General features: G+C 41.9%; 1 protein-coding gene across 3 annotated transcripts in view; it reads left to right on the top strand.

Annotated features, from left to right (window-relative positions):
* ECPAS (Ecm29 proteasome adaptor and scaffold) overlaps positions 1-12942 on the top strand; it is a 102662-nt gene that overhangs the window by 8007 nt on the left and 81713 nt on the right. The window contains exon 1 of one of the 3 annotated variants that reach the window (XM_047768140.1): positions 1434-1537. The exons of the other annotated variants lie outside the window; for them this stretch is intronic. Within the exon in view, the coding sequence (XP_047624096.1) occupies positions 1516-1537 (22 nt within the window). The 5' untranslated portion in view covers positions 1434-1515. Of the gene's footprint in view, positions 1-1433; positions 1538-12942 lie in introns of those variants that run through there. 3 annotated transcript variants of the gene reach the window in all.

Here is a 12942-nt window from a genome sequence, read left to right as displayed (position 1 = left end):
TTGGCAAGGAGGTAATATAATGTAGAATCCCCCAAATGGGCAGAAATGATCGGCCCAGTAGTTCAGAGTTATTCAAGAGAGGGAGAAGTTAGTGATGATTCCAAGAATCTACCTGAGGGATTAAGGGGGTAGAGAGTGTAGCCTCTGGACAGATTTAGGGCGGTAGGAGTGGAGCAAAGAGGGAACAGATTTGTGTTCAAGAAATAAATCATTTGTTGAATGACTGGGTTGAATTATTTAGGGAGGCTGTTTTGAATAGTGAGTAAAACCTCTGGCCTTGCAGTCAGAGCTGGTTTTGAATACAGACTCTGCATCTTTTTAGTTTTAGTGCCCTTAAACAAGGGACCTGACTTCTGGGCCTTGGATTTCTCATCTGTAAGATAGGATAGTAACAAAACTATTTTACAGAGTTTTTCTAAGAATGGGAGGAGATAATGCACATTAAGAACTTGGCAGAGTGGGAGTTCCCGTCATGGCGCAGTGGTTAACGAATCCGACTAGGAACCATGAGGTTGCAGGTTCGGTCCCTGCCCTTGCTCAGTGGGTTAACGATCCGGCGTTGCCGTGAGCTGTGGTGTAGGCTGCAGACACGGCTTGGATCCCGCGTTGCTGTGGCTCTGGCGTAGGCCGGTGGCTACAGCTCCGATTCAACCCCTAGCCTGGGAACCTCCATATGCCGCGGGAGCGGCCCAAGAAATAGCAACAACAACAACAACAACAAAAAAAAGAGACAAAAGACAAAAAAAAAAAAGAACTTGGCAGAGTTCCGGCCACGTGGGTTGCAGGTGTGTGGGAACTTTGGTTCTGAAGCTTGGGAGAGTGTTGGGTGATGGCGGAGTCATGAGAGTGGACAGATGATCCCGAGGTCAGCTGTCTGGGGGCCGTGCATAAGTAGGGGTAAAAAGAAGACAAAACAAACCAGGGAAAGGGATGAGAAGTCTTGAGAGAGTGCAAAGTTTTCCCAGGGTTCTGACTATCAACCATTTGCATTCTCAGTTGTTGTAATGTGTTAATAGCATGTGTGCTCATCCACCAGGACTCTTCTTGTAAAACTATTGTGTAATTCAGACACTTCGTTCTGATTTTAATGTAAAGTTTTGTATGTTTATGATACGCACATATGTGTATATATATGATAAAATATGTTATATTGGAAATTTTTGGCCTTCAGTAAATAACTACCACTGTATTTTTAAAAAAAGTATTAGCATATTACTTCTGCACACCAGATTGTATTTTACATATTCCTTCCTATTTTTCCAGTTTGGTAATCGCTATGTGCCCCCCCCCCCCAATTCTGAATTTGCAAAGCAGGGCATCAAATTAGGAGATCTTAGCATAGAAATGAAAAGTGCTTATTTTGTTCTTTTAAATGGTAGCTATGAGTATAAATTTTTTAATTGTTTTTTTTTTCCTGGTGTTCTAAATAATAGATTCTTTATACAATTGCATATGTACGAGTGGATGAACATACCATTGGTGATCCAGAGGATTTTTGTCAAGACTGGATAAACCATGTATCACATTGATTGTAGAGGTTAGTAGATTTAGTTCTTTAGGATGTGTGCATTTTTTTTTTTTAGTACCTTTAAAATGCATAGATTATCAAGTAGCAATTTCTTCCCAAGACTTCCTGGGTTTTTCTCCTTTTCTAGCTATCCTGAGAGAATCAGTGAAGTTCATGTCATTTTACACAGGTCTGAAGCCTCTATTCTCTGTCATCATATAAACATTAATTTAAAAAAATTAGTAAGAGAGAGAAAGATAAAACTTTAAGTTGTTACGTAGCAGTGTGCACAAGGAAAAGACTATGGGTATTCGTTTATAAGTGGTATTGTCTGCCACAACCACAAAATATGACTTTATCTGCTCCAGCAATGTCATCATGGAGTTAGTTGTTTTATTTGTGAAAAGAGAGGTACTGAAAAAGGTATCATCATGGTGTTTGCATATTCCTGATTCTGCCATTTGGACATGCACTGTGACGGAAAAGCCACTTCATTAAGAGGCTGAACACAATATGGTGTCAATTGCACTCTTGGATGCTACTGGATGGTCCTTTGGTTGAAACTCCCTAAGTTCAGATTGTAATTCTCTGCAGCCAGTATCCAGTTGAGTACCTGAGATTTTGTAGCTTCAGTCCAGAGGTCCATTTTGTTGCTGTCTTCTGTTTTAACTGCTGGGACCCCCTTCCCTAAGTGCCTTCTACTCTTTTTTGGTGTGCATGTTGCTGCTGATGGTGTATGATGCCTGAATTCATTTAGGTGGAATTTGAGTGGTGGAATGAATGGAATATTTTATAAACCAAAGTTCAGCTTTAGAATAAACTTGTTTTATTTTTTGCTATTTCACATATCTTCATTCCATTATAGAGAAATGGAAAATTGGAAGGTTGCAGAAAGTGTTTGGATGAGAAACGAGGACGTTACTTGTGCCTCGATTCCTTCTTAGAGCTTTTGGGCCTATGAGAGAGGTGTTAATGATGTTATGATGTACCAAAGGCAAGCAGGTCAAACCACAAATGCTGAGATTTAAATGGTGACTTAAATAAAAAAGTTTATACATCCTAGAGTTTACACATCCAAGTGAACATTGTCCTAAGTAATGAACTGCTTTGGGCGGATCTTAACCATCATGCGTTTGACTTCCATGCAGTCTGAACTCGTAGATAGTACGGGTATCATCTCCTCTAAGCTGACTTGCATAAACTGAGCTAATCTTTCTGCTCATCACTTTAGTGTCACTAACTGGGCCTCTGCCAGCTGCTGTCCTTGGGGGAAAGGACCTTTGTGGGAGATGGGTGTGTTAGTGAGCCTCAGCGCCTCTGGAGTCCGGCACTTGTTCATTAAATCTCAGGTACAGCTGAGCGCTGCTCTTTCCTCACTTGACCCAACCCTGCCAAGCTAATGCTGTGATTTCTTCCAACCTTCCTTGTGTGTGTGTGTGTGTGTGTGTGTGTGTGTGTGTGTGTGTTTTGGGGGGTGGGTACTGGGAATGAACAGGGAGGGGTAGCCTTACTTTGGGCTTTGCCAGTTAGTAAGGGGCTTAAAGTAGCCTAACATTATCTGCAGATGGCTAGGACTTCTGAAGTGGCAGAAGAAGAAAGGCTCCTTTTCCCCTTTGCTGGGAAGAGTCTAGTCACTGGTGCATCCTGATGCACGAGCATCTTCCTGGGCCTGGGAGTAGGGCCTGTGGGCCAGGGACTAGGAACAGGCCTGTCTCATTGGCTTCGTTTTGGGGGAAGGAGTACCAGCGGGGACTGTCGGCAGGAACCTCCCACTCGGGACCTCATTGCCTGCAAAGGCTCCTCTCTGCTGCCCCTGTGGGCTACCCTGGCTGGAGGGAGGCAACTCCCACTGGAACCACGAGGGATTGTATCTTTCTGGGAATGGCTCCTCCCTTCACCCTGACTTATATTTATTGCTGGACTTCTTGACATTCTCCTTTTAATACATTTGCAATTAATGAGTTTCTTTCTTTCTTTTTTTTTTAAAGTGGGGAATGGGGGCAAACCTGTGTTTAAAAACATAGGAGTGGACATCAATTCTAGTGAAGTATCCTACTGGCCTCTTTTAGGTTTGGCCAGGTGTTATAGTGGCATTTAGTGAATTGAAATGGTATATAGGAATCAGTAGGTGATGTGGACTTAACTACCAGTTTGGTTAGATTTTTTTTTTTTTTTTTTGTCTTTTCTAGAGCCGCTCCTGCGACATATGGAGGTTCCCAGGCTAGGGGTCTAATCGGAGCTGTAGCTGCCGGCCTACGCCAGAGCCACAGCAATGCGGGACCCGAGCCGCGTCTGCAACCTACACCGCAGTTCACGGCAACACCGGATCCTTAACCCACTGAGCAAGGCCAGGGATCGAACCCACAACCTCATGGTTCCTAGTCAGATTCATTAACCACTGAGCCGTGACGGGAACTCCTGGTTAGATTTTTAATTCATAGGATTGATCTACTAGAAGAGATTGACTGTTACAGACAAAATCTGGATGATAGCTTGGGCTTCCTTCCTCTTCATGGTTTTAGCCTCAAACTCCTGATTGTAGAGATGGTCAAAGTTCAGAGGTCCTCACCCTCTCCCCCGCACTCCATCATATCCAGCTTTGTGAATTTCCCCTAATTTAGTGTACTTATGTTTTTCTTCGCTTCTGGGCTCCCATTTCTGCAAATGGTGTTTTGGTTCTCATGTCACTTTGGACATGAAGCCCACCCATTTCACTGTTACTTACACACACACACACACACACACACACACACACACGCAGTCCTCTTTTCCCAAGCATTTCAGGAATTCACTTACCTCTTGAAGATCTGGTGAGTCATGGGGAAACACCTTGCTTTTCCCCCCTTTCCTGGTCTGTCCTCCCCTTTCACCCCCGCCCCCCAGTCCTTCTCTTTGCAGTGACTACTGCACTCCTCCTCATTTGGAGCAGAAGGGTTCTGTCACATAGTCAGACCTGCTGGAATTTCTTTCCTTTCCTTTTCTTTAAAAACAAAACAAAACAAAAAAGCCTTAAGTGCTTGTCATGGTATTTCAAAATGTACAGTCCCCTTTCCAAGAGATTCTGATGTCAGATGTTACAAACTGCCACTGATCCTCTCCTTTCCTTTGCTGCAGAGGTTAGAGGTATAGACTTCTAAATGGCTTTCCTTGTGCATGAGAAATTACTATTTGATACATTCAACAGGTATTTGAACCACTTCTCTCTGTAAGGCACTGAGTTAAATGCTGGGTACCAAGACACTACATCACAGCTTCTCAATCAGAGGAGCTCTAGAGATGGATGGACAAATGCGTAGGCAGTGAGAAGGAGTCAGAGTCAAACAACACCTCAAAGAACTGTAGTGGTCTAGGGAAGGGAAGATGATTGGGCACTTCCATAGTGTACAGTGAAAATAACAGGTGCCCAGAGAGATGTAGACAAGGTCTTTGGGAGAAAATAGTTTCAAAGGATGCAACTGACAAGGGCTTAATCTCTAAAATATACAAACAACTTACACAACTCAACAGCAAAAAAGGCAACAACCCCATTGAAAAATGGGTAAAAGACCTGAAGAGACATTTCTCCAAAGAAGATGGATGGCCAACAAGCACATGAAAAAAATGCTCAACATCGCTGATTATTAGAGAAATGCAGATCAAAACTACTATGAGGTACCACCTCACACCAGTCAGAATGGCCATCATTAGTAAGTCCACAAATATCAAATGCTGGAAAGGGTGTGGAGAAAAGGGAACCCTCTTGCACTATTGGTGGGAATGTAAATTGTTACAACCACTATGGAAAACAGTATGGAGGTACCTCAGAAAACTAAATATAGAACTACCATGTGACCCAGCAATCCCACTCTTGGGCATATATCCGGACAAAACTTTCCTTGAAAAAGACACATGTACCCTCATGTTTATTGCAGCCCTATTCACAATAGCCCAGACATGGAAACAACTTAAATGTCCATCAATGGATGATTGGATTAGGAAGATGTGGTATATATACACAATGGAATACTACTCTGTTATAAAAAAGAACAAAATAATGCCATTTGCAGCAACATGGATGGCACTAGAGACTCTCATACTGAGTGAAGTTAGTCAGAGAGAGAATGGCAAATACCATATGATATCACTGATATCTGGAATCTAATATATGGCACAAATGAATCTAATATCTGGAATCTAATATATGGCACATACCATATCACTAATATCTGGAATCTAATATATGGCACAAGTGGATCTAATATCTGGAATCTAATATATGACACATACCATATCACTGATATCTGGAATCTAACATATGGCACAAACTCATGAACATGGAGAACAGATTTGTGGTTGCCAGGGGGGATGGGGAGAGAGTGGGATGGACTGGGAACCTATGGTTAATAGATGCAAAAAACTATTGCCTTTGGAATGGATAAGCAATGAGATCCTGCTGTATAGCACTGGGAACTATGTCTAGTCACTTATGATGGAGCATGATAGTGTGAGAAAAAAGAATGTATACATGTATTTGTGACTGGGTTACCTTGCTTACAGTAGAAAATTGACAGAACGCTGTAAGCCAGTGGAAAAATTAAAAATCATCCAAAAAAAAAGAAAAAAAAAAAGAAAAGGTCTTTGGGGTTTGTAGGGCCAGGATGGGATGTGGAGCATGTAGTATTTGAGCTGAGAATGGAGATGGAGAGATGGTCAGGAGAGATTGGGACAGTATTTCTGGTTGAGGGACTTGGTTGAATTGGGCAGGAACAGCATATGATGCCCTTAAGAAACTCCTGTGCTTTGGATGGCTGTTGGGAAGTAATGCAGTGCGTGGTGGAGAAAGTCCTTTGGTGCTAGACTGGCCCACTCCTAGGAAGGACTTCTCTGATCGGGTATTCACCCTGGGCATATGCTACATAGATTAGCTGCTTGCTTATTTATTTTTTTCTTTTTTTGGCCGGCTTGCAGCATGTGGAGTTCCCAGACCAGGTATCAGATCTGAGCCGCAGTTGCGACCTCAGCTGCAGCTGCAGCTGCAGCAGCACTGGATACTTAACCCACTGTGCCAGGCTGGGGATCAAACCAGTGCTCCTAAGACACTACTGATTCTGTTGCACCGCAGTGGGAATTTGGCTGCTTATTTTTTTTTTTAACGCACTTTTGGGGAAGTAGGTCTTTTTTTTCCCCCTGACAAAGACCTTCCATTTGTATTTGGACCCAGCCGTAAGCTGGCTTAAGCAAAAATGGTGTGCTTACTATAAGGAATGAGAGAGTTTTATGAAATAAGAGGGTCCTTCAGGAGGGCTTTGGAACTAAGGACTAGAGGTCATTCATTTCTTCCAGCTTCTCTCTGTACCTCCCTGCTTTTCCTTCTAAAGACCGGCTTCTTCTGATTTTGTGCTCCATGAGGTAGGCTGAAGATGCCTATATCATATCCCCTGGCTCACTCAGAGGTCCAGGTACTCAAGGGAGGCTCACCTCTGGTCTCCATTCTGAATTCCCGAGGAAGGGATGAATGAGTCAGGGACCCATCCTTTCACATTGGCTGTGTTCAGGGTACAAAGTCGTGTTGTTCGTAGTTGTCTATTAAGTCTTAGCATCACCTGCACCCACTTTCTCAGCTTCAGCTGTGCTGTAGTTTAACATACTGAGGATCATTGGGTTTGGAGTTGGACTGCCTGGAGTTTGAGGCCCAGCCTTGCCATTTAGGATCTTTGTAATCTTGGTTAACTTCCTCAGTGAATTCTAGGCTCTGTTTCCTCATCTGTAAGTTGAAGCTGATACTATCCATTTTAATAAGTAGTACTTGAGACGGAGGTACTGTGTTCTGGTGTGCACGTGGAGGGTCATTTGGAGGGTAAAGACCTCTCTCTCTAGGTTCACCTTATGAGTTTTTCTTTTTGCTTTTTAGGGCTGCACTCAAGGCATATGGAAGTTCCCAGGCTAGGGGTCTAATCAGAGCTACAGCTGTCAGCCTACACCACAGCCACAGCACACAGCAACTTGGGGATCCGTAACCCACTAAGCAAAGCCAGGAATTGAATCTGGATCCTCATGGATACTAGTCGAATTCGTTTCTGCTGTGCCATAGCAGGAACCCCACCTTATGATTCTTTGTTTCATTAGCTGGGTAACCTTTTGCAAGTCAGATCCTGAGCCTCAGTTTTTCATCTACAAATTGAGACAATAGCTGCCCATCTCACAGTGGTTTTCTGAGGCCCAGAGGCCAAGTGAGACTGCTTTGTGACTGTAATGTATTAACATATGTGTGAATTAAAAGAAATTAAAAACTATTTCCTTGTGAAATTATTCTGTTGTAGTCTAGTGTATTTCAGTGGTAACTTGACAGATCTTTTTCAAAATATTCTGTAGCATTAGATTATTAATTGATTTATGATGCAGTTGACAGTGATCTAGGTATTTTTCACCTTTCCCTTTTAATCTCAGCTTCCATTTAAGGTTTCTGACCTGATTTATAGTTTAAACTTTACTTTCACATTCAGAAAAAAAACAGTGTTCTTTGTAGAACATTTAAACAAGCTTGAAGAAATCAGAAACCTGTCACCCTGAAATAACCATTTTCTTTTTTTAATTCACACAAGTAATTCATGCTTGTGAAGTAAATTAGTAATGACATAGAATTAAACCAACAAACCAAAAAAGAATCCTCTGAAATTCCACCACACAAGGATAATCACTACCTTAAATAAAGCCCTTTCCCTGGTCTTTTTGACAGTCATGTTTTTCTCGCATACTTTCTAAGGAATGTTTTGATGTTCAGGTTGTCATGAAGAGGTGATTTATCTGAGGAAAGTGATTTATTGCTTTTTCTTTTTTTTCGTTTGCATTTTTTTCGTAAGTGATGATATGAGTGAAAAGCCAGAGCTTGCCTTTTATGAGACTGTGAGAAAATAGCCTTTCCTCCTTGACTCAGAAGCCAAAGTTGTGGTTTTTCGAGTGATATGCGGAATGAGTGATTTATGTAGACAGTTTTATTTCTCAGGAATAATTACATGTTTTCAGAATTATCAGCGGCTAATGGTAGATAACACTGGAGTGAAGTCCTCTACTGGTTATTTCTTCCTTGGGGGGGAAGGAGAAGGAAGGAAGGTCCTTTCTTCTACTTTAGATTGAAAAATTAAAGACAAGTGAATAATATGAATTAGAGATTAATTTAATGGAAAATAAATGAATATATTTATTCGTAGTAGGTTTTTTTTTTCCCTATATGAATGTAATAGCTGATATAAGCTAAGCTGGAAATTGGTTTTGTTTGTTTTGGGATTTAAGAATCCCAGTGTTTTTGGAGTTCCCGTCGTGGCACAGTGGTTAACGAATCTGACTAGGAACCATGAGGTTGCGGGTTTGATCCCTGGCCTTGCTCAGTGGGTTAAGGATCCGGTGTTGCCGTGAGCTCTGTAGGTCGCAGACGCGGCTCGGATCCCCCGTTGCTGTGGCTCTGGCGTAGGCCGGCGGCTACAGCTCCGATTAGACCCCTAGCCTGGGAACCACCATATGCCGTGGGAGCAGCCCTAGAAAAGGCAAAAAAAAGACCAAAAAAAAAAAAAGAATCCCAGTGTTTTTGACATGTTTCCTTTGAGACTAAATTTTTTTTTAAAGACCTTTTTTAGAGCAGTTTTAGGTTTACAACAAAATTGACGGGAAGACACAGAGATTTCGCCTATACCCCCTGCCCCGACAGTTGCATGGCCTCTCTCATTATCCACATTACTCACCGGAATGGTACATATTTTACCAAGGAGGGACTGACACTGGCGTATCATAATTACCCAATATCCCACAGTTTACATTACAGTTCACTCTTGGTGTTGTATATTCTGTGGGTTTGGACAAATGTATAATGATGTGTATCTATTATTGTAATGTCATTCAGAGTATTTTCCAGTGTTTTCACTGCCCTGCAAATCCTCTGTACTCTTCATATTCATCCCTCGCTCTCCCTTCCCTGCTGATAACTGCTCATCTTTTTACTGTCTCCATAGTTAGGCCTTTTCCGGAATGTTACATGGTTAGAATCATATAGCATATGGCCTTTTCAGATTGGCCTTTTTCGCTTGGGGATATGCCTTTAAGTTTCCTCCATGTCTTTTCATGGTATCAAAGCTCATTTCTTTTCAGTGCTGAGTAATATTCCATTGTCTCTATGTACCAGTTCATTTATCCATTCACCTACTGAAGGACCTCTTGATTGCTTCCAAGTGTTGGAAGTTATGAATAAAGCTGCTGTAAACATCCATGTGCAGGCCTTTGTGTGGACATAAGTTTTCAACTCCTTTGGGTAAATACCAAGGAGTGCAACTGTTGGATTCTATAGTAAGAGTATGGCTGTCTTCCAAAGCAGCTGTACCATTTTGCATTCCCATCAGTAAACGTTCTTATTTTTGTTCTTCCATATCCTTTAAGGCTCCTTTCAAGTTTTAAAATTCTGTGATTTAAATTCCTTTCTTTAGCCTTGAAGCATGGATTGTTTTAAAAAAATTTGCTCTGTGTGTTGTTTTTTCTAAAAAGAATGGTATTTGTACAGAAAGATGCTTAAAAAGTACATGAAAGTACAAAGAAGAAAAGTTGCTGATATATATGTTCTCCTTTTCATATTGTATCAGAAAACAAAATTATGATGATGCATATGTTCTTTTTAACATAATGAAATATATCAAGTGTAAAGTATCGAGGGGAGTTCCCGTTGTGGCTCAGCGGTTAACGAAATCGACTAGTATCTATGAGGACGTGGTTTTGATCCCTGGCCTCGCTCAGTGGGTTGGGGATCCTGCATTGCCCTGAGCTGTGGTGTAGGTCAAAGACTAAGGCTTGGATCCCTTGTTGCTTTGGCTGTGGTGTATGTGGGTGGCTACAGCTCCAGTTCGACCCCTAGTCTGGGAACCTCCATATGCTGAGGGTGCAGCGCTAAAAAAAAAAAAAGAAAAAACAAAGAAAAGTATAGAGAATAATCTTAGGAACACTTATGTATGTCCTACTTATCTTTGTCAGAGCTCTACATTTTTTGCTATAAGCTACAGGTTTTTTTTTTTTTTTTTTTTAAGAAATAAACGTTACTGATAGAATTCAAGCTCCCTGTGTTATTTATCCTTTACAAATTTTCCTTTTCTTTCCTTTTTTTCCCTCTTCTCTCTTTTCTTCTTCTCTCTTACCTCCTTGCCCAGGGGTTGACATTCCTGTGCTGTATGTATCATAAGCCATATATATATATATATATATATATATATATATGTATGTATGTGTGTGTGTGTATGTATATATATATTTATAGCATTTAAGGAAATTTGACATAAGTCCAACTGTAGTGTACATGTTCTTCTGCAACTTGCTTTCTTTGATCTTAGTTTTTAAGATATTGTCATGTTGGTCCTTGTGACATGTGGCTCTTGCTTATTTTCATTGCTCTATGACCCTGCCACATTTTTTCTTTCTTTCTTTCTTTCTTCCTTCCTTCCTTCCTTTCCTTTTTTTTTTTTTTTGGTCTTTTTAGGGCTGTACCCACGGCATATGGAGGTTCCCACAGTCTAGGGGTCAAATTGGATCCACAGCTGCTGACCTATGCCACAGCCGCAGCAATGCAGGATCTGAGCTGTGTCTGTCTGTGACCTACACCGCAGCTCACAGCGACACCAGATCCTCAACCCACTGAATGAGGCCAGGGATCAAACCTGAAACCTCATGGTTACTAGTCAGATTCATTTCCCCTGCGCCACGACGGGAACTCCCCTGCCATATTTTCTTTTCGGTTTTCCTGTCGACTGACATTTAGATTGTTCTCCCCCACCCCCCCCCCCCGTCTCCCCCCCCCCCTTTTTTGCCTTTTCTGATCCTGTGGCTATGAACAGTTTGTTTTTTTTTACAGGTTTTATAGGTGCTTTGCGTTGTCTTTCCCTGGGAATTTTTCTCCAGTACAGTGATTTACCACATGTAGTCTGAGGACCGGGGAATTATTTCTTGCAAGTAGAGAACTTAAAGGCAGAGAAACTCTAAAGTAATGTTAATTGTACCTCAGATACTTTTGTGATGACCTGGGGGATGTCAGTTGCTACAGCTAAATACTTCGTCTTTGTGAAAGGTGAACTTGAGTTTTAGATCCTCTTGAATTTTCAGCACTTTTAGTTATATCCCGTCTTGTTTCACAATAGATAGGTTTTGGAGGAAAAGGCCTGATTTGGATTGTCACTCTCACAGACTCAGTTCCAAGGGTTGAGGTTGGTAAAAGCACAGCGTTCACATTCCTTCCTGTGCCTCCAACAGCAGGATTCAGGCACCACGCTGTTGCTAAATCTTGGTGTATTTTGCTAACTTTGATAGGCAGAACAGTTTAGTGGTTGATTGTGTCTGTACTTTTATTTACACTTCTTTTAGTAAAGTTCGAGCATGCCCAATGATTATTTATTTAAAGTATTGATGTGTCTCTCAGGATGACTCAGCAGGGTTACATTGATCCTCTCAGAGGGTGTAGAGGCTTGGCCGCCTCCTCGCGTGTGCTCGGTGTGCTTGCCGCGGACCCCCTGGGATGCTCGGTGACCTTTCTTTCCTTTCCCATGTTCCCATCATAACTACTTTCGCTGTGTTGAGAATGTTTTATTTTCCTTTCTAGTAAAGGAGAGTGGGAAGTGACAGGTGTTGTGCTGCGGACACGTAGGAAGCGCCCAAGTGATTGTATGAAAAATGAAAGGGACCAGATATCACTTGTTTTTTCAGCCTTTGGCACAAGAGATTCTCCAGGTCCGTTAGTCATGAACAAATTAGCTTCCCGCTTTCTTCCACAGGACAGATATTCTAAGCTTCTGGAGCTAAGATCTGTAGGCAGTTTCCACTGCTTGAGATCTATAAGGGGCTAGGGTGGAGACGCCTCACCTGTAACTTCCACTCTGTGGTGGGTTGAATTCACTGTTCCTAAGAGCTCCTTTTATAGCAGCATTAGAAACATTTGGTTTGGTAATCTCACAGCGGCAGCCTTCCTGCCTCGCCTCCCTCCCTTCCTTCCTTATTCTTTTCTTCCTTTATTGTTAATTTTCAAACCTAACTTGAGGCTTTATTTGGGTTTCACCAGTTTCCCATTAATGTCCTCTTTCTGTTCCAGGATCCAGTCCAGGGCACCACAGTGCGTTTTGTTGTCGTGTTTCCCCAGACTCCTGGTCTGTGACGGTTTCTTAGTCTTTCTTTGTTTCTTGGGATCTTGACAATCCTGAGCAGCGCCGGCCAGGTATCCTGTAGAATATATTTTAATTTGCTGTTTTTGTTTGTTTTACTCATGATTCAAGGGTGATTATAAGTTTTTGGAAGGAATCCAACAGAGGTGAAAGGCCCTTCTTGTCCCATTCGGAATCATGATACCCACGTGACGATCCCTGATGATAACACTTTCGTCACTTGGTCAAGGTGGTATTTATCAGGTTTCACTGCTGAGAGGTTAACATTTCCCTTTCCCT

Source organism: Phacochoerus africanus, chromosome 2 (assembly GCF_016906955.1).
Source record: "Phacochoerus africanus isolate WHEZ1 chromosome 2, ROS_Pafr_v1, whole genome shotgun sequence".
NCBI classification, from domain to species: domain Eukaryota; kingdom Metazoa; phylum Chordata; class Mammalia; order Artiodactyla; family Suidae; genus Phacochoerus; species Phacochoerus africanus.
Note: the sequence above shows the minus strand (reverse complement) of the source record. Positions and strands in the feature narration are given on the sequence as shown.